This window comes from Ixodes scapularis, unplaced genomic scaffold (assembly GCF_016920785.2).
Source record: "Ixodes scapularis isolate PalLabHiFi unplaced genomic scaffold, ASM1692078v2 PGA_scaffold12__126_contigs__length_90152505, whole genome shotgun sequence".
In the NCBI taxonomy this organism is placed as follows: Eukaryota; Metazoa; Arthropoda; class Arachnida; order Ixodida; family Ixodidae; genus Ixodes; species Ixodes scapularis.
Genome location: NW_024609838.1, coordinates 10,892,038 through 10,912,619, shown reverse-complemented (window position 1 = coordinate 10,912,619; position 20,582 = coordinate 10,892,038). Strand labels below are relative to the sequence as shown.

The 20,582-nt window shown below is 45.9% G+C and overlaps 1 protein-coding gene across 2 annotated transcripts in view; it reads right to left on the bottom strand.

Annotated features, from left to right (window-relative positions):
- The window catches only part of LOC115311762 (terminal uridylyltransferase 7), a 36,937-nt gene that overhangs the window by 1,423 nt on the left and 14,932 nt on the right, over window positions 1-20,582 (bottom strand). Inside the window, exons 13-27 of one of the 2 annotated variants that reach the window (XM_029970575.4) lie at window positions 18,751-18,960; window positions 17,516-17,566; window positions 16,448-16,544; window positions 15,614-15,700; window positions 15,218-15,318; window positions 14,427-14,588; window positions 13,985-14,074; window positions 13,416-13,529; window positions 12,905-12,985; window positions 10,861-11,038; window positions 10,591-10,638; window positions 10,320-10,411; window positions 8,613-8,863; window positions 7,620-7,756; window positions 744-1,039 (exon numbers count right to left, since the gene is read on the bottom strand). In XM_029970575.4, the coding sequence (XP_029826435.2) occupies window positions 744-1,039; window positions 7,620-7,756; window positions 8,613-8,863; window positions 10,320-10,411; window positions 10,591-10,638; window positions 10,861-11,038; window positions 12,905-12,985; window positions 13,416-13,529; window positions 13,985-14,074; window positions 14,427-14,588; window positions 15,218-15,318; window positions 15,614-15,700; window positions 16,448-16,544; window positions 17,516-17,566; window positions 18,751-18,960 (1,995 nt within the window). The remainder of the gene's footprint in view (window positions 1-743; window positions 1,040-7,619; window positions 7,757-8,612; window positions 8,864-10,319; window positions 10,412-10,590; window positions 10,639-10,860; window positions 11,039-12,904; window positions 12,986-13,415; window positions 13,530-13,984; window positions 14,075-14,426; window positions 14,589-15,217; window positions 15,319-15,613; window positions 15,701-16,447; window positions 16,545-17,515; window positions 17,567-18,750; window positions 18,961-20,582) is intronic. The other variant, XM_029970577.4, reaches the window with a different exon arrangement.

Sequence of the window (20,582 nt, the reverse complement as noted above, 5' to 3'; positions counted from 1 at the left end):
GACACCTTTATACAGCCGGGCGGCAAAAGTTGTTCAAGCGGCCGTCCAAGCTGAAGCTCACAGCGTCTTCCCTTATCTCCCTTTGACGGACATCGTAGGTGCGGCCTATACACGGGTAAGTTTAAAATATATTTTTGTCGGCTTTTTTTTTTTTTTTTTTTTTTTTTAAAGTTAAGGGTGCGGCTATTACACGAGTGTGTCCATTATACATATACATGCGCTATCAAACCATTATCATAATTAACCTATACCTTACCCTTCCTCTCACCACAAACGAGGTTGTCCATCATCTCCGCCGATTCACAAGGGGTCCGCGAAACATCAATGTTTGAGAACCACTGCCTTAGACAACGGACCACATGATAGCGTCGTTTGGTGACGTGCATCAAAACTGCACCCTTCTCAAGCAGGATGCTCAGATGGCTGGTTCGAAGGGTCTACAGTGTTCCACAAGGTTGTTACAAAAGCACGACAACACGGGCAGAAGACGAGTCTGACGGTCGAAACAGGTCGACACAAACACACCACGCATCCTGCGTCAATCGGCTTTATGCGAAGTAGTGAGGTGGTTTTGTTCGACTAAGAGTGAACTATTTGGTGCTACACTGTCGAGGCTAGCATAGCTTCCAGACTATTCCGATGTAGTCAAATCCAGCTGCATGAGCGAGGGGCTTCCTCGACAACATGGCACAAAGTAGTCGACGACAGGCATGAGAATTGGCATGCCAGAGGGGCGCACTCACCCACTGGGCGTGCTGGTTGCGCGCCACCTCCTGCTGTTGCTGCTGCTGCTCGTACCGCATGCGGTACATGAGCGCCTGGACGTCCGGGTGGGGCGGCGGCTGGCCGTTGGCCCCCTGCGGGAACGGGGGGGGCCTGGTCGGGGCTTGCCCCCTGAAAGGGGGGGGTCCCGTGGGGGCCCACTGAGGGGGGTAGGGCCCCCCTCTCATCATGTCCTGGAGCGCACGCTGGAGCTGTGCCTGCGCCACGGCGGGGGAGGGCAGTTGCTGAGCCGCGGGAGGCGATCCTGGCAGGTGGCCTGCGGAAAGCAAGAGTTTGGCTGTCTGGGCACGTCGGTGCGCCGACTACCGAGCACCCGTGTACCGGTCAGCGATTGGCGAGGAGATCAAACTACAGGGGGTGCTTTGTTCGGCTTGTGTTCCACAGAGCTCAGTGTTTACCCATCTACATCAGTCGATCGCTGTGTAAGAAACGCACAATTTATGTTCAAAAAGGTCATACAAAAAGTAAGTTGTGGTTCCCCATAATTATTCTCAACTCGTTGTGTTGTCACCCATGGCTACAGTTGTACTATTGGATTTGATTAATTTTGCGATGAGATGGGTACTGACTGGCTGGCAACAGCAATAAGATGGGTACTGGCTGGCTGCCAACAGTGGATGTTTGGAGGTTTTCCAGCAAAGCTGTTTATGGCTAGGGTTCCGTGGATTTTTCATTTGTGTCAACCAAAACTTGCGGGCCCTTCCTTTCTTGTTCTTCCAAGCGCTTGCTTGCCCAGCTTCCTTCTGCTTTCCCGGGGCGACGGTCCCGGGAGCGCAGAAGTGACGGTCTACTTTCTGCTGGGTGGCGGTCCTCTCATGCTTGTCTTGTTTCCTCCGCCTCCTCGTGGCAGCGATAGTTCGTACCTTTGTTAAAAATTGTGTGTCATGTCTTTGTCGTGTGCTGAACAGCTTCGCTGATCATCCATCTTCGCAGAGTGGAATGGCTCACGATTTTTTCGTTTCTCAAATTATCCAAATTTGTCATGCCCTTCAAAGGGGTACAAAAACGAAATTCTGGAGCTTGTTTCTTTGCTTCAGCACGACGTTGGTAGCAGTACGACCTCAGAAACATCAATATTTCGTTGGAAAACTTATTTTAAACTGAATTAAATGACAACCAAAACCACCCGGTTGGTTATGAAGCTTTAATGAAATGTAGGTATGGCATCGGCCTCCAATGGCAGCGCCACTATATGGGAAGTATGCTCACTAGTACAGATTACCCAGGCTTGAAAGTACTACCAAAGGTTTGGTGAAGAAAGCCAGAGCACTGATGACCACCTTGAATTCACCCTGCCAGCCAATCAATTCCACATGGCGCACGCTGTGCTTTACGTGTTTCTCGCAGAGGGAAGCCATGCTGTTGAAGTGACTTAGGTTTACGTTGCAGAGCTGTGTTGGTATCCGCTTTTGTGCGTGGTAGTTTCTGTGCGCCGATGTGAGAATTCAGCGATAGTCTCGCCGTCCATATGCCCCTGCCTGGAAAATCGCGCAAGCCTCATTGGACGAAACAGATAAAAGCAGTGCCGATCGCTTCTATTTGTTTAGTGTTTGCCATTGAGACAAGTCGCGTTCCAAAATCATGGCGATGAGAGCATTTTTTCGTAAAAGGTTTTGTGTAACAATGTGAGAATTTTACAGTCACGGTCCCTGTGCTCTGTGCTTTCGCTTAAAAAATTGTGTCCCGTCGAAATTCCTATGTTGACACTTTCCCTTTGTTCATTTAGTCGTCGCCCTTGTGACAAGGAATGTCGAAAATTGTCGTAGTGTATGCATTTCTTCGCAGTGGCGTCACAACAGTGCAGGTCGCACCACTATCGTTGCAATATGCTGCACGAAATACTTGAGTGATGCCACCACCGTGCCGCCTCGCCGGACTCTTGTCTGCTTCCCTGCTCGCTTTAATAAATGAAGGATACCAACTAATACAATGCCCCTTCAAAGCGATATTTATTTATCTGCGAAGCTGGTGCCCTCGCTGAGCTTGGTCGTTGTAAATCGGGTAAGCTGCGATTGCCTCGTCCTACCAAGGTGACGCATGATCTTGCCTCAAACTTAGACAACACGAGGTAGGAAATCTACCAGCATCTCACCTCGTGCGAGATAGCTGAGGTACCTCGCGATGTCGCCCCGTTCAAGGAGCAGCGAGCTTGTGCCCGAAACCGATGTTGCCGATGCCGGCATATCGGCCAAGTCGCAGAGCAGACAACGCACTACGTGTTGTAACGCTTGCGACTCCGCTGGCACCGCAGTCTCCTGGTGATATATGTTGGGCACTCTAAGCAAGGTGGTAATGCATTGACACCGTCAACCCTCATAACTATGGTACGCTTGGCCATAGGGAGGCCCATGGCATTTAGAATGAAAAAGACAGACGGACAGAAAAAATACAAACATGCAATTGTCATTAGCAGATAGAGTTGATCATGTTTAACTTATTTCTGAACATGACAGGTATATTTGACGTTTCGATTCGTTACTCCGTTAAAGTAGTGATTTTTTTTTTCTTCTTAGGTTTGAGAACAGCTTTGTTTTAAGGGGGGACATGGCATCGGAATTAGAAATTTTCAGAAAATTGTTTTTTTTAAAAATGATGTGTTTATGCTTATTAACTTCCAAAGAATGGTTTCAGAGACACTCATTTATAAATATGCAGGATTTATCTCAGAATAAAATATTTTCGACATGTCGGCAGCCCTCCGAGTCAGTTGGGAGCAAGTTTTTTGCGTTTTTTATTTAGCGTTGCTTCATGCTCGTTTAACCTAGCCAAAACATCTCAGCCTCATTGGAAGTGCCATTTACTCTAGATTTATCCCATAGAAGCTTTCGAAGTTTACAAGTATCAATGGCCAGGAGGACCCGATACGTCCAAATAGAAAAAATTCAGAAAATTTGGTATGAGCAATATTATTGGTTGAGACCCGAAACAGGGTTTACAAGTGGCCCAACCGGTGATGTGATATTGTGTCATCTTCCGTAACACCCTTTCACAGTATCTTCCACTTCAGGCCATATTCCTGCTTTGCTGTTCTTCCTTAGTATGATTTGCCTCTTAGTTCTTGCCAGTTTATCTGTCAGGAAATGCCTGCTACAAACGTTAGCTAGCCAACAAATGACACAAACTGGTAGCTATTGCCAGGGGAACAGGGAAGTCTCGAAGAGGAAGGTGCTAACAATGCGCCAGGTGAATTTTGCCTACCTCGGACTCGCAGAAAAGAAAGAAACCTAAAGTCGAAACTTCAAATGCATTTTTCTCAGTTTCACTTTTTAGCAGGAAATGTGGTACGAGGAAATGTATCGTTTGACATTTTGAAAGTGTAAAGATTTCATTCAGTGGTGTCCTTGACTGAAATTTCCTGAGGAACAAAATAAGGTACTCATAATCTGAAAAAGCTAAATTCTTCATGAAAAAAACAATATTTTACAACTCAGAAATTTGTTAAAATCGTTTGTTCTTTTTGGGTGTTATTGTTTTCCTCTAGAATTGCATTTTCTACAATTACTTTTACCTTAACTTGCACTATGGGTATTCTACTTCACAATAAACCAAACATTTTGTGGATTGTAATTATTATTTTTCTTGAATACATTTCCTAATAAAGTAACTTTTTTCTGGAGCTTGTTAAGCATAGTATGTTGTAGAATTGGCCTATAAGACTGAAACTTTAGATGTTACCAATCCTAATGGGGTTCAATTCACCCTGAAAGTTTGAATCAATTTGATACAATGGTTTAAAAGTTGACCCTCCCAGGCCCATGTCCCCCCTTAACGTGAAAGCATTAGCTGGAGCGAGCCGACGTCCCATGAAGCGAGCCGACGTCATCACTTTGAAGCGCCGTTCACACTCTTGCGACCGAGAGAGACCAGACTGGTTTTTAAGCCTTTTGCGACTTATTAGGACCGGATGCGCTGCAGCGGAGCTGGTCCTAAGAGATCGCAAGAGGCTTAAAAACCAGTCTCCTCTCTCTCGGTCTTACTCGGTCGCCAGAGTGTGGACGGGCCTTGAGGTGCGAAAACGGCACCTAGTTTCCCCGATCCCAAAGGTCCCATCGGCTGGCGCGCGGCAATGAGGCTCCGATTGGCCGCTGCACGCATCACTTTCAACGACCGCCGCCAGATGGCGCTGCGTGTCCGTGCCGCCTAAAGCCCCTCGATATATTTTCGTTTGTCTTTGCAAGTAGCGCCAAATGCGCGAGCGAACGGGGCCCAGGTCTCGAGCGGCCCTTGGAAGCAAATGGCGGCGCAGCACTGAAATGAGTGGCCCTTGGAAGCGAATGGCGGCGAAGCACACGCTCGTGGCACCTGTCTTGCGCATTTCCACAACAATGGTTGGCGGTACTTGTAAAAACACCTTTATCAAGGGGCTTTAGTGCCGCCAGCACGCTGATAAAATTAATCGCCGCAACTCCATGCCCACTACGGGCCCCCACCGGTTAATACGGACGCATTGGCACGCGCTTGGAGGCTTCTGCTTGTCTCGCCGCCAACCAACATGCCGTCGCCTCCATCGTCGGCGGTGCTTCTGCTCGTCTCAACGCGTGGCGCCGCCTTTATCATCCACATCGTCCGACATTCATGCTTTCGCATTCACAACTCATAAGAAGGGCTTAGGTGTCTTCCTACTTTTTTTTTCTTGATGGCCTCAGTAGTAAGTCACTGTTTCCAAGGAGATACAAATAAAAAAAATTAATAAGAAAAATGTTTTTTTTTTCTCTCACCCTTTCTCCTCGTGCACGTGTATGTATACGTGGCTTTGGCTCGTTGAGAGAAAAGGCTCCAGACTTGCAGATTCACCAAAAATGTCGTGACTGCACTAACCACTAGCCAGCACCACTCACTGAAGTCTAGACAGTTCAGTACAGTCTGTAACAACCATAATTGGAAATTTCCGGAACAGCTCAACCGTAGGAAAAGATGGCTATTTCGAGTAGAAATTCAATGATCTCGGCTATGAGAGACGGTTCCAGTTATCACTGTCGAGAAAGATGGGCTCCCTTATGTAAGTGTGCAATGAAGGTGCTTGCAGATAAGTAAAATTCGCCACTTGTTGCACCGCGCTGCTAACCCTAGGAACTGGCACTGATCCAAAGGTCTGCCTGGCGATCATCTTCATCACCTGGTGATACAGAAACGCATTGGCTTGGGAGGGGAAATCTGTTTTGTTTTTGGGCTAGGTGGTGCAAGCTACTGTCCATCACAAAGGACACAGCCGTTATCATCCATCCATGGCTTTTTACAGCGGAGCTGTTAAGGGTTAGTTTCCCCAGGATCGTGTCCGGTACCAAACAAACGTCGACACCCATGGCCGACACAACACTCTAGTTGCCGCCGTCACTCGTAGATGGCGGTAGCTGTCCAGAGTGTTGTGTTTGCGGTTGTCTGCTTGCAACTGTCGCTCACAGACCGCGGCAGCATTTCTTCGGAGGAAGAAGAGCGGGAACGGAACGAGCGGCGATGTGCGCAGCAGCGCGAATGCTTTCGCAACCGCCGCAGGGCCGCTATCGCCTAAAGTTACACTGCGTCGAGCGCTTTAGCTTCCCTTGAGAAAGGGCAGATCGCTTGCCTGGAAAGCTACCGCCGAGAACAGAAGCTACAGCTCCGCTGCTTTTCCTTCTGCACCAGAGTGGAAAGGCTGAAAGTTTTTTTCTAATATTTTGCATAAAGATTTCCAAAGTTCAAGTCTGCTAGCAAAATTTGTCTGATTGATGCAACCACCAAGAGAGGAAGTCAAGCAAGAGCAAGGGTGCAGACAATGTTTTCATGTCGAACATGGTAGTACCCGCTTGTTAAATGTCCTTCATAATTGTTACTTCGTTACTAATAAACCAACAAAAAAAAATTATTGTCGGGGCTTATTCGAATCCGTCGACAGCTGCTGCCATCTCTCTAAAGTCATCCACATGTCTCATTTGCAGGCGGCAGACATAGCAGTTCATTCCTTAAAACTTTGATGCACAAAATGCACCAAGTTCAGCCAACCCCGTTCAAAATATTAGGTCAATACATTAAGGAAGGGCTAACGATCCATTCAACCTATAATGTGCACTTGTTACCAGCCCCAAAGTAAGCTTTTGTCTTCATATCTTTCAGTATGCATCTTTTCCTAAAAATTAAGTATTAAACTCTTCCTGAAACTTCCGACATGTGTAGTGGCAAGTTCGTACAAGCTATTATACAAACCGTTGACTATACAACCAAAACAATAGGTAGCAAATCAAACTTTGCTTATTAACTGCAAAGGTGCCACATCTACGTAGAAGACGAATGCCAGCTCCTGAAATGTGGAGCGGAGAGATCAATACACACCAATGATTGATAGATAAATGAAGCTATTTATGGTTCAAACATTGCAAAGTCTTGCCTTCTGTTCAATACATGTGGGTGATGAACGATGCCTTACATCACACAAACAATGCAAGCATACACAAACTATGCCACATAACAATCCATGAAAGAGGTTAGGCACAGATGTAAGAAAACAGTCAACGCTTTATATACATAAAGTCCGCGATGTAATGAGTCCCTAATGCAGCATGTCATTAATGAAACAATGGGCACACAAACTTCGGCTAACAACGTACAAATGCACTTCCCGACACCTAGGTTCGCTATACAAAACCGACTGCTTTACTCGTCTGCATTCGCAAGCCCTAGACTTACTTTATTTACACACAGCGAAAAGCATGCAGGGAGACACCTGAATAATTCGGACGAAAGTCAGCCCTGCACTTTCAAGGTGATGCGCAACTCGGGAGAAAGCTGCAACCTCGGTGGCGCAACGGCCTTGCGGGAACGGTTTCCCTTTCGTTGCTTGGGACGATGTCGAACAGACTCACTTTCCACGGTTGCACTGTGTTGAGGCTCTTCGGGGCCCCGGTTCCGCCCTTGATGCGACTGCAAGGGCCGTGCCTTCCGCTGCTGCTGTTGTTGCAGTTGCTGCTGCTGCTGTGGAGGTTGCCTCTGGTAGGGTCGGCTACGACCGAAAAGGTGGGGTCTTAAAAAAGGGCAGGGGCAACCAGACACAACACGTCTCTAGCAAGCTTTTAAGATGAACTAATATAATTTACTCCTTCCCCAAACTCTCGTGGCAAAGGTAACGTGTGATGCATTGTTGAAAAGTGGACCATAAGGTACACGTCTTGCACTTCCCAGCCTTGACCCTGCTATTTCGCATGTGAAAGCTACTCTACCGTAATGTCCTAAGACATTGCCCACCCCACTTTTCGGGCGAATATCGATTTCCAAAATAACACAGTGATCACCCACCCTACAAATACCCCAACGCGGACTCCGCAAACATTCAACCTACCCAAATGACGCGGCCGCGGACCTTACGGTTGCAGGACGGCCGTGACGAAGTATGAAACATACTTTCACAGAACAAGCATTCGCGCTGTATGCCGATCGGAGGTGTTCATCGTGCGTATGGAAGCAACGGACCTTGCTATAGTCGAACATTCTTTTGTGAGCATTTCTTGCATAAAACAATGAAACTAATTCGAGTTTGTGCAGCCGCACAATATATGTACAAAAAGTTTGGCACTCTGTCTACCTTTCCCTTATTTTTATACCTCACTTTTTTTTATGAATCTCTGGCGGCAGGGGGTGTGCGACGACTCGGGACATAACGGTAATGTGGATTGTACAGGGGTTATATGGTCCCTCCGTCAGGATAAGTCTGATAATTCACTGCAATTTTTTAAGCAACATTTTAACTGGTAAAATGAAACGCATGGTTCCCTTAGGAACTTTCCGAGTGTCACTGAGAATTTGTAGACCAGAAAATACGGCATACAAAAACGCCGGATGTATAGAGCAAGCTGGCTCACCTTTGGTAGGCACCATCCTGGGGCTGGCGCCAGTTGTCCTGCGGGGCACGACCCCTCCCAGCGGCGAAGTCCCTCGATCTCTCCAAGAGGGAGCCACCGCCCTGCACCCGGTCGTTCTGGCTGCCGTTGTTGTTCGCACCGCGGCGGCGTGGGCAGTCCTTGACCCGGTGGCCGATCTTGGAGCACAGCCGGCAACCCCGGTCGTTGGGGGGCTGCCCGTCCACGAGCTGGCGTCGGTCAAAGAAGTAGCCCTGCGCAAAAATAGGGTACAGGGTGTCCCAAAAATAATTTGCGGAGCTTTTTTAAAGGGGGATGGGACGAAAGAATGGTCGATTTTTCCACAAATTACATTCCTGAAATCGTTTCAGCCTCCCCACAAAACATGATTGCTAAATTTCATCCCTAGCTATTTTAACATTAGTGGATTAAAGACTGGGTCGGGGTTTATATCCCTAGTCATTAATGCGGGATGAGGGTTACGAATTTTTTTTCTTATTTTTCTGCACATCTCACTTAAATTCAGTAAGCAAGTGTATTTCTTAATACTCACACTCAAACTGCAATTAGATTTCAAATATATTTTTTAAACGAAAATACAGTGCTATTTGCTTACAACGATACCACATCTAACGATATACTGCTTTTAATGATCAGTTTCAAGAGTTTCTAGACTAGAAACAGCCAGTTTCTTGTTAGATACAATGATAATCGGTTATAATGATTGAATTTTCGAGTTTTTTTTGTTATTGTTATGAATGGATTGTGCAAATTATATAGTTCTAATTCGCATTATATAATCCTAATTAGGTCATTTCTTAACAAGCCGCTAAAGTGATCTCTGTAAAGAGCTGCATTTAGACTACATATGAAAATCTCCAAGGGTCCACCATACATACCTACTAAAGCTCATAAGTATTATAAAATTATAAATTATATTATTATAAATAACAATTGTGAAAAACCAATAAATGGGACAATAATTACCTCAAGTTCCAGCTAATTACCTTTTTTCTATTGAAATTGTAAGAAAAAAAAAGTTTAGGATGCAGTTTAATTACTAATAAGAGCAGTACCAGAACATTTGTAAGGCTCGACTTAACAAGAAAAGGCAAAACTAAGAAAAAAACCATCAGCCATTCCATTCTCTGAAGGTGGATGACCAGCGAAGCTGTTTACCACACGACACAGACGTGACACAAAATTTTGAGCCATGATACAAACACATTTATTGTCTCGATCGGTGGTCACCATGATGAGCCCGAGGAAACTAGACACACGCGACCGGACCGCCGCCCCAAGAGAGCGGAAGGAAAGGAAACTAGGCACGCAAGCACTTGGAACGACGACAAAGAGAAGGCGGTGCAAGGGTAAACATGGCCAACGCGGGTCGGAAAGCTTGTGAGAAATCTTAATTATCTACCTGAGAGTATATTGAACTTTAAAATTGTGCCTATTGATCACTTATCTACTGAAAATGCATATCTAAGTGACGAGACGTATAAGTAGTTTGCATATTAATTTTGCATCAAATTTGGGACTCGAGTTTTTGTTGACGCACACGAAAAATCCACGGAACCCTAGCCATAAACAGCTTCGCTGTAAAATCGCTTTCAAGAACCCTCATCGCCCACATGAAGTGGCAAAGGTCCCTCCCAAAACGGATCCACCATAGAAGCATCCTTAATGTGACGGGAGACGGAGACTCACGATGTAGCTGTCGTAGGCGGCGGGCGGCTTGCGGAACGGGGTCCCGAACAGGGCCCTGCCCTTGATCAAGGCCTTCATGATGAAGGCGTTCACTGAAAAGTCACGACAAATATGGCAGTGAGGGCACAGGCCCTTAGAATGAAGGCATTCGGTGCAGCACACATCCGTAATAACTCACACTCGTTCTCTGCTTGTTCGTTAGAAAGGAGGTACACGCTACACAATATGAGCATTTGTATCCCCGGGTGATTGATTCTCAAAAGGAACTCACTCTTCCGGGAGACGCCGCTGCCAAGGTTGTGGTCCAGTTCAAAGGGGTCTGAAATGTAAGTGCACGACGATCAACAAAACAATTACTATTAGGTCATCATCTAGTCAATCCCCGACACACCCCAAGCAGCAAACAAGCTGAAGCTCGACAAGAGACGGTGCGAAGCGGCAAACGCTTCCTCTTTCTAGAGGGCATTGACTAAGCCCTCTGAAGTGGAGCGGGGCATCTAGTTTGTGTCGAAAGACGACACGTCACGAGGTGACGACTCACCCTCGATGGCGATGCAGCGCGAGGTCCAGGACTTCTGGAGGCGGGTGATTCGCTTGCGCTGCCGGATGCAGACGACGTCCGCCCGGAAGTCGAACACCTCCGTGTAGAAGCGGAGCAGCCCCAGCCAGAGCTCCCCGACCGACTCGTTGTTCTGGCCGAACTCGCTCCACACCGACTGCTGCAGACGAACGTGCGTCACTCGCCACGACATCTAGCCGATCGCAAGGTTACCCCACGGTGGCGGGAAACCCGCCGGAACTCACTGTTGCAGCGGGTTTACCTCCACCGGAGCGGCAGCGTCGGAGCGGCTTTGCCGCAGGATCGACGTCGGTTTGCAAGGTTGTGCGACAGAAAGCAAGAAAGCTGCTTCGAAATGAGACCAAGATGCCAGGAGTCGGATAAACAGATCTAAGGGGGGACACGGGGATTTAAAACCAAAAAATCGCAAAAAGGTTGACTTTGGGGAAAACCACTTTTTTGGATTGTATATTCCTTAAAGGGAAACTGAATCCCAATTCGGATTTCGCAAAGTAAGGTCGTAGAAGCGTTGCACGAGACGCTACGAACTCCGAAACATCACTCATTCATCGACATTTCAAACGGATGGCCATACTTCTGGAAGAAAAGGAGGGTGCGATCAAGCGAGGGCTACGACATCAATGTCCTCCTGGAAAATTTCAGATGACGAAAAGCGGTCTCCCTTCTCTCCTCCTCGCTTTGGTTCACCAGCTCGACGGGATATAGCGAGGAGGAGAGGGATTGAGATTTGTGACGTGACTTGTTTCGTGGGCCTTATCGGCCGTGTTCAATTGCGCACTTCTTTTCCAAAAATATGGCACACCTTTAGCGATATCGCTGTATAAGTGATGTTCTTGGGTTTTGCAGCGTCCCACCTATCCATCCAGCCTTGTTTTGTGAGCTAGAAATTTCGGTTCAGTATCACTTTAAACTACCTTGTCCGTAATTTTCGACAGCTAACTCACTGAGAAAATATTTTTGAGGTCCCGGCAACTTCTCAATCGCGCTGAAGACACAAAAACGAGCTGGGCTTTGAGCGATTCCCGCTTGCTTTCAACTTAGCCGAAAGCCGCCATCGCGGTTCTTTTCTGAAGCGGAGGTTTGACGAAAGCCCGGCGGTGTCGTTTGTTTTTTCGGTGCGAAAGAGAGTGGAAGAAGGAGAGGGAGAGCGTGACACGTGCAAGCCTCCCATTGATCTGAAGCACTGACGTCAGCATGCGTTAACCTCTCTCTCTCTCTCTCCAGCACTGACAAACCGACAGACACCGCCGGGCTTTTGTCAAAATCGAGCAATTTCGTTTTAACAAAATATATACCAAAAAAAAAAATTTTTTTTTTAGGCAATTTGGTTGGGACATTTAAATTGATTTAACGGGGAAAAAAAAATTTCAGAGCAATACTGACGACGCGAGAGGCAATTTAGTCGGCAGTCACCTCCTTTCCACTTGTTTCCTCTCTCAGCATTTTGGGCGCATGGAGGAGAGGTGGAGCGACTTTGCCTTCACAACCGAGATGGTCATTCTGGAATGACCCGCGACGTCGTGGATTTTGCATGCAGAATGTCAAATAAATCTCATGCTGTCAATATTGCTCTAAATCTTTTTTTCTTTTTCGCATGGAATTAATTTTTTGTTACGCGTATTCCTTCCAGATTGTATAAAATTTTTTTTTTTTTTTTCTTTTGAGGGGCTTTTTATATTGGTGCATGTGCCAAGATGAACACCATTTGGTCGCTTGATCATCATTTTCGTGACTGCGGCACAAAAAACATTTTATTCTGTTTATTTATGTGGCGTTTCGAGCTGCAATATGTAATTGCATAACAAATATGCTCTTTTTTAATCAACCTTCACAGTCAGGCAACAAATCTGACCAAGAGTGCAGTTTCCCGAGAATCACACTTTCGCAAGATTGGATGGTGAAAGTGCATATGCTATTCAAACTTCATTTGAAATTCAAACCACAAACAAAAGATGCTCATACTTTTAAGTGATATAGTACCACGACAGAAGGTCCAAGGGCTTACCAGGTGGTCGATGTCATCAAAGAACCAGGCGTTCCATCCTTCAATGATCAGTTCTGGCTTCTTCTCCCCTTCGGGATAGAGCTGCACAGAGACGTCACGTCAATTAGACATCAAAGGAGACTCCGCAAAAGCAGAACATGCACAACTAACCTTATTATGAACTCCAGATTATCTATTGCACACACACTGTTTTTATTATATATGCAAGCATTAGATGTCCGGCACGTTAACATCACGAGTGCAACTTGCAATCGTTACGATTCACAAATGCAACTTCCCAAGCTTTCAGTACGGTGTCTGGAAGCTTGGAAAACATTGTTTTTGCTCTGTCACGAACTGTTTAAACATCTGTGGAGGATGTAAAAGTGTTTCCTGCGATTTCTTATAAAACTCCACATCACTGGCAACAATTACTTTGAGCAACAAGGTGGTTCGAGTATCGGTACTTTGAAGTGCAGCCTACGCAGTAGCCCTAGAGTGGAGTAGTGACGACGGAACAAGCATCACCCACCTCTTGCAGGACTGGGATCACGGGTGGCTTGCACTGCTGCAGGTAGTACAGCACCATCAGGATGTACGCGTACGAGGACAGGCTGCCCCGCGACGCATCCCCGATGTCGCACGTCTGTCGACGGAAACGAGACACCCTCGATATTCATTTTCACGTGGCACCCCAACGCGTCAAACACCCACCGCCCAAACGTCCCCGTACACAAAATGCATCCACGACGTGCAGCGACGTCAAATTAACGAGGATGCCTCCGTTCCCCCCACAAAGCATCCGCAGCGCGAGTTGTCCATAACAGCGTGACATTGTGCGGCACAGCGACATCGTGTTTTGGCCGCGCCGCCGCAACCAATGACGTGAATGCATGTAACCGAGAGTTCCAATTGCAGGACCGCAGCAACCACGTCACTCATAGTGGTGTTTCGCTAAATTTAACGGCATGTCAGACAACCCCGACACCAGTTCCGATAGAGTGCATTCTGGACTAAAAGCACTACGTGCCCTTTCCCGCACCAGTCGTCACGAGAACCTCCCCCCGTTGCCACTGACGTTCGCTCGCCGCACGGGCTCACCTTTGCAAAGTGCTTGAGCGTGTAGCCCAGCACACGCACCCTCTTGTCGATGTCGCTGTAGACCTTGAGCAGTCTAGTGTTGTGCTGAGCCTGTAACGTATCGGAAGACAGAGTGTGTGAAAAGAGTGAAAGGCCATGTGCCACACGTTGGCTGGTTCAGAGTCGAGTTTAATCGAGTGCACTGCAACGCACTCAACTCCCCCCCACGAGGTCCACAAGCTTGTGTGGCCTACGATACCGGCAAGATTTAACTACCATATTTATTCAAATATAAGTCAACCTTTTCTTTTTATCGGAAATGCCAAACATGAAAGATTGACCTATAATCGTGACCAGAAAATTTCAACCTACATTCGTAACCATATAAAGGTATTGACCTAGGTATATTCGTGGTCAACTCATATTCGAGTAAATACGGTGACCCCGCCGTGGCTTGGCTCACCAGGGTGTTGTATAGGCTGATGTCGCCCTCCAGCCGGCTGGGCCGGTGGTAGAACTTGACAATGGGCACCTTGGCCGTGGTGATGGGAACGATCCTGTCCAGGTCTGGGTGCGCTCGCAGCTTTTTAGCCAGCTCGGGAATCATCTTGCTGTGGCAGAGTTCCTGCGGAAACGTCGAGGCACCACGTTCGAAACCAGAGCATGCAACAACTGTCCACAATGGACTGGAACCTTTCAAAGGGAGGGCGAAAATGAGAAACAACACTGACGGGGTTCAAGACTCCCTGAAGATGAAAATGAAAAACGACTGACAAGGTTCGAACTTTCTAGAGAAACGAAAATGCAAAATGACTCGCAGGGGTCGAGACTGGTACTTCTGCCAAGGAGCCACGTGCGCCACCAACTATGCAATACTTGGGCACGGTGACAGTGTGCCTCATAATGTCATGTCACGCAATCTGGTCCCAAGATTTAATAAAGTCGGTCAAGATTGAGGCACTACAACTTCGCAGCGCGAGCCGCGTGACAGTGGTGATGAGTGACATGGCACGACCCAGCGCACATCACACAATTCGTCGTGGCACCAGCCGTCTGAGCCATAGCAGCATCCTGCTAAATGTGGCGGGACATTAGCCCGCAACGTAGCTGATGAAGTCACGCGACGGCTACGGCGACGTAAACGCAAATGCCAAAGGCATCACAAAATTTGTGAAGACGAACAGCCTTCCTTGCGACTTGGAAGATAACAGAAACTCTGGACGAAAGGTGTTCACTGGGAAAGTGATCACCCACCTTGCCATCCCTGCTGCTATCGAAGGTCAGACATATGTCGAGATCGCTCCTCGCCAAGCCAAAGCCATTGCAGGAAGAGCCGTAGAGTGTCAGCCTGGCATCTGCAAATTTGACCAGATTGTCGAGCCACATGTAACATCAATATACTTCACTGTAATATGCAGGGTGAGAATATCTTTAAAGGTCTACACTTCACAATGCTAAGAGACATTTCCTGCCTTTTTCTACCCCATTCACCTTTTGTTCCAAATAAAAAAGATGTACCAAAGCAACAGTGTGGTATTACCATACTCTATGTATATGATACGTGTTTGATGCAAGCAGGCATTTCTAAAGGTGTGCTGTGTATGAACAAAATACGGTACGTCTTTGTGGATGCAAAGGTAATGTACGCACCCGAGTACAGCTCTCGGATCAGGCTCTCCAGCTCGTGAAGGAGCATGTTGCGGTCCTTCTCTTCATGTGGGCGCGGCAAACACTCGCCTGCAAAGAGCGAGTCAATGTCATGAGCATGTTTCATGGTGAGCAGCAAAGCCGGAGCCACAAGCATGCACGGAGCCTTAAACAACGCTAAAACTGTACGAGGTATTCATAAAAATGAGACTTCTGATGTCTGCTGCGTCAATCTGGCTTGCACCATTTGCTTCCGCAATTTCTCGTGGTTTCAGCTTCACAAAGAGCAGGCACCAATAAATACAGACTTTTAATGAAATGTATTTAACTGTAATTATGGTGCCAAGGGCCTATTTATTACACCAGACCTCGACGAAGATAATTCCTTCACTTGGACTTGACTGTCAAAACAGAGTTGGCATTCCACATGCTTGCACTGTCTTTCACCACTCTTTCGTACAGTCTACAGCTTGTGACTGGAAACATCTCTGCTCCACATTACATTTAAAAGTGCCCTAGACTACGTCATCACCAAACCAATGCTTATTGTACTTCCCATATGTTACATTTTGGCAGCAATCTGTGTTCTGGCCCCTTCGCCCTTTTGTTTTGTTATCAACTTTTTTTTTTTTTTTTTTTGGTAATGCTGCGGCATAGCTTTGCGGTAATGCCTCCGCTTGGCACGCAGCAGACCCAGGTTAGAGGGTTTGGCAACGTCGATGACGGACACCCTACGCCCTACTATGCCGACTACAACATCAACGACAACTACAACAACGAACATCCTTTCCAGTGGTGGGAAAAACCCACCACGACGGCTATCGCTGTAAAACTCACGCATCACATCCACGCAGACGTCGTTGAGGATCATGATGTGGCCTCGCGTCATGGGGGGAAGCTCCACCAGTTGCGGCAGGATCTGATCTGGACAGTTCTGTAAAAGCAACGCAAGCAATGTGCTCGTCGTCCCCACGGGCTCACGCGAGCATGTTACACGCGCCAATTCCTCAAGATAAACCATACACAAGCACGCCTGAGCTTTCCAGAACATGACCTCGATTTGTGCGTGTCAATGACAGAAAGTTTGAAGGATTTAAATAATGCACCGTGACATGTGATGGTACCGTGGAAAAGCTAGTTTCATGCAACGACACAAGCTGCTGGCTATAGAGACAGATATCATGTATGGAGCTTTTTATGACTTGTGATTCAGTTTGAATTAAATTTACGTACCATATTTGCCATTACAATCTGACCACAAATATGTACTTGGATTTCATGTAATCTAATTAGTCTTGTTAATATTAAAAATTTCATAGGCAAAAATTTTATTTGATTATTAGAAGGATTAAGAGAAACTGAAATAAGAAAATAAACATATATCAATAAACTAAAAGGTATTTGGAATTCAATAAGGCATAAATGAAAGCTCCATGATGCTTTTTAAACTTTTAGGACACTTAAACTTTCCAGTTTTCAAATGATTTATGGCAGGATGCCTAAAAGGTCCCTAAAAAAAAAGCCTGATACCCTATTTAATATATTTGTACCCCTTATTGCATATGTCAAACATCCACAGACCCATTTACTTTGTTTCCAAGACAATATTTCAAGAGAGACTTATTTAACAAAGATCCTTCAGGACAAGATAAACGCCTGCCAATCATCAAAAAATTCAATTTCAAAAATGTTTTCTTATTATATTTTTGCCTCAAAGAGCAGTCTCCCCTTAAGTGATCCTACGACTGGTACCAGATGCATTTTCCGTTCAAACTGTTGTTCAGTGCACACAAATTGAACATTTTATCACGTCGTATCATGCATGCCATTCCCTGACTGAGGTTGTGTGTTTTCATTTAGATAATAAGAGAATGATACGGGCTTCCAGAAGATAATGTTACTCACCTCTTGCAGATGCCCTTTCTTCATGCAAAAGGTGCAGATCATGGGAGGCTCCTGCAACAATGAAAAGAATCTGTAGCGAGACTGCATCCCTAAATTCCCTACATTCTCCCAGCTCTCCCCCAGAAGGACTAGCAAGGCTCCCTAGAAAAGTGCTTAGTAAATTCCCTGAAAGTTTTTCATTTGTACATTCCCTGAAAATTCTGCGGAGGTATGTTCCCTGAAAATTCTGCGGAGGTACGGTCCCTGGAAATTTTGCGTCGGTATATCCTCTGACGATTCTGCGTCGATATGTTTTCTGAAAATACTGCGTGAAGGCATTCTCTGAAAGTACTGAATGAATGCATTCCCCGAAAAACAGCATCAGTACGCTCCCTGAAAAATCTGCGTCGGTACATTCCCTGAAAATTCAGCGTCAGTGTATTCTCTAAAAATTCTGCATCAGTATTATACGCACGGAAATCCGCATCTAACACGGTCCTCACCTGAGAAGACTAGCAGTCCTTACGAGCTTCATAATATTGGACTTTCCTTAAGCCCAAGAGTTTCAATGATGAAACCAGCAAACCACAGTCGACTCTCAATAACCTGATGCTCCCACCTCACATCTCTAGTTCCTATGCGCTGGTGTTGCGACGCATAAAGCACAAAAACCTGTAACAAAGTAAAGTAAGCTCCCATATCGGTTCTGAACTCGGACCTTCCAAGCTTTCAGATTCAAGACTACAAACAGACTAACACCTAAATGCATAAGGGTTCCTGCAGAAAAATTGCTGTCCAAGAAAAATAACTACGATCCTCAGAACTTTTTCTGCAAAATATGAGTCAACGAAAACCGGTACCTGTTCCGCACCTTAGGAACCTGAAGGATTTACTTTCAGTATTAGGTAGTTAGTGGAGGCATGCGATTAATGATATTCCAGCCCAAATCAAATTTGAATTGGATAGTGCCGAATGATGACCTAAAAAGTCCACCATTTGAATACCCATACTTTTAGTGTGCAATATGCAAAAACTAAATAGAAAACATACATAAATATGTGAAAGAAGGCCTATGCATTATGGTTGCAGAATTCAGAAATAGGTTCGCAACTTGAAAAGAGAAGTCAGGTATGCAAAACTTAAAAACAAAACTAAAAAAAAAAAAAAAAAAATTGGAATTTTGGCTGGGAGGTTGTCATCCGCGAATGACTTACGGTCTTTACTTTTATCCTTCCCCAACCTATAACCTTCCTCACCCGCCCGTTTGAGAGGGTCTCGAGGGTGAACTGGTAGTCAAAGTCCTCTTTCGACAGCCTCGACAACTTGTCGATGTTCTGCTGGGTCATCGGGGGGCCGGGCCGGACAAACTCTGAGGCTCCGGCCGTCGTGGAGGCCTCCTTCCGCTTGTGGGGCTTTGCGGAGGGGGTCTTGGACCCGTGCTCCGAGTTGCCCTCGTCGTCCAAAGTCTGCAGGCGCAAAGTACCAAACAAACATACTTCAAGTTAAAGCAAGTAAACAGGTGAGCTGGTTAAGGATGGACATGGTAGCCATGAATTGAGGGGACAAAAAAAGTTTGGAGCTCCATTCTCTTTTAGAGCGCAGCTTTTAGGCGCCCGTTTCCGGATTGAGCGGTGTCGCCGCCGCCGTCATCGTAACCGCGCATTGCATTATGGGACGTTTCTCATAATGACGTCAGACGTGACGTTACGTGTGATGTCGCGAGGGTAAAATTTTCCAGCTAAATCTGGCGTGAAATTTTTCCGCTAAATTTAGCACGAAAAGTTTTAGTGAAATTTATCGTGACAACACACGTGAATGAATGTGATGTCACTTGAAGGTTAGCGGAAAAAATTTCCCCGAGCGAGCAAACTGACGTCACGTGGCCTCAAAACAAATTCAGTTTCCCCACTAAATGCAGTGAGTAATTTTCGCTACATTTAGCAGGAAAATGTTGTTAAATTTTCCGCTCAATTTAGTGAAAACATTTCACCTGCTAAACTTAGCGGGGAAATTTTTGCTAAATTTAACAGGAAATTAAACGAAAATTTCCTATTCTCTCCCTTCGTTCCCTCCCTCCTCCACCTCAAGAGCTGCGCTCTAATTAGACATTACATCTTTGTCCCTTCACTCCAGGGTTACCATGTCGGACATACTCCGTCAGGTACTAACATACATAACTAAGTGCTAACGGCGCTGGGGTTAGACCCGATTTTCTGGCGTACCAATTTTTTTTAATCTGATGTACTTAACTAGGTAATTACCAACTTAACACACCTGGTTAAGTTTTAACACGATTAGGATCAACCTAATGTACTTATCTAAACACCAACCTAGCATACTCAAATAGGTACAAACTTAACATACTCAACAAAGTCCCCATCTAAAACACTTTGTTAAATGCTAACATATTTAGGCATCAACCTAATGTACTAACATACTTAGCTAAGTGTTAACCTCACATACTCAAAAAAGTACTAACCTCACAGTCAACCAATTACCAACTAAACACTGAACTAAGTAGAAAACTCACATACTCAACTACTAGGCACCAACCTGACCAGGATTTGCAGACTTCAAAGAAAACAATTCAAGGATTTTCAAAGACTTTTAAGGGCAACTTTTTTAAATGCGCTGCGAAAATTCTTTATTGCACGATACCTAGGAAAGGCACTTTTTTCCAAAGAGGTGGCAGTAAAGGGTTCAGTAGAGTTACTCCAGCTTTTCCTTGATTTCCTGATTGATTTTTAGAAGATCTCACATTTTCGTTTTCGCTGTTTTCCTTAGGCTGTTTGACTTGACAATGTAGGTGATGGCACCGGTTGCCTCTACATGCTTGGTGTCTATAGTTACTAGTTGCACATCCCAGGCATCGTGCACAACTCACCATATGTAGCATAAAACAGAAGCAAAACAAGCAAACCAGGAGTAGCTAGCAAACACCACGCGAGAGAACAAGGCAAACGAGGGGCACGATGGCAATATGATAGACGGGCAAGACCGGATCCGGAACCACCGGGACTGCTACCATTGTGGCCAGGTGCTTAACGGGCATCCGCTAAATGTGTCTAAATGTGCCATATAAGAAAAT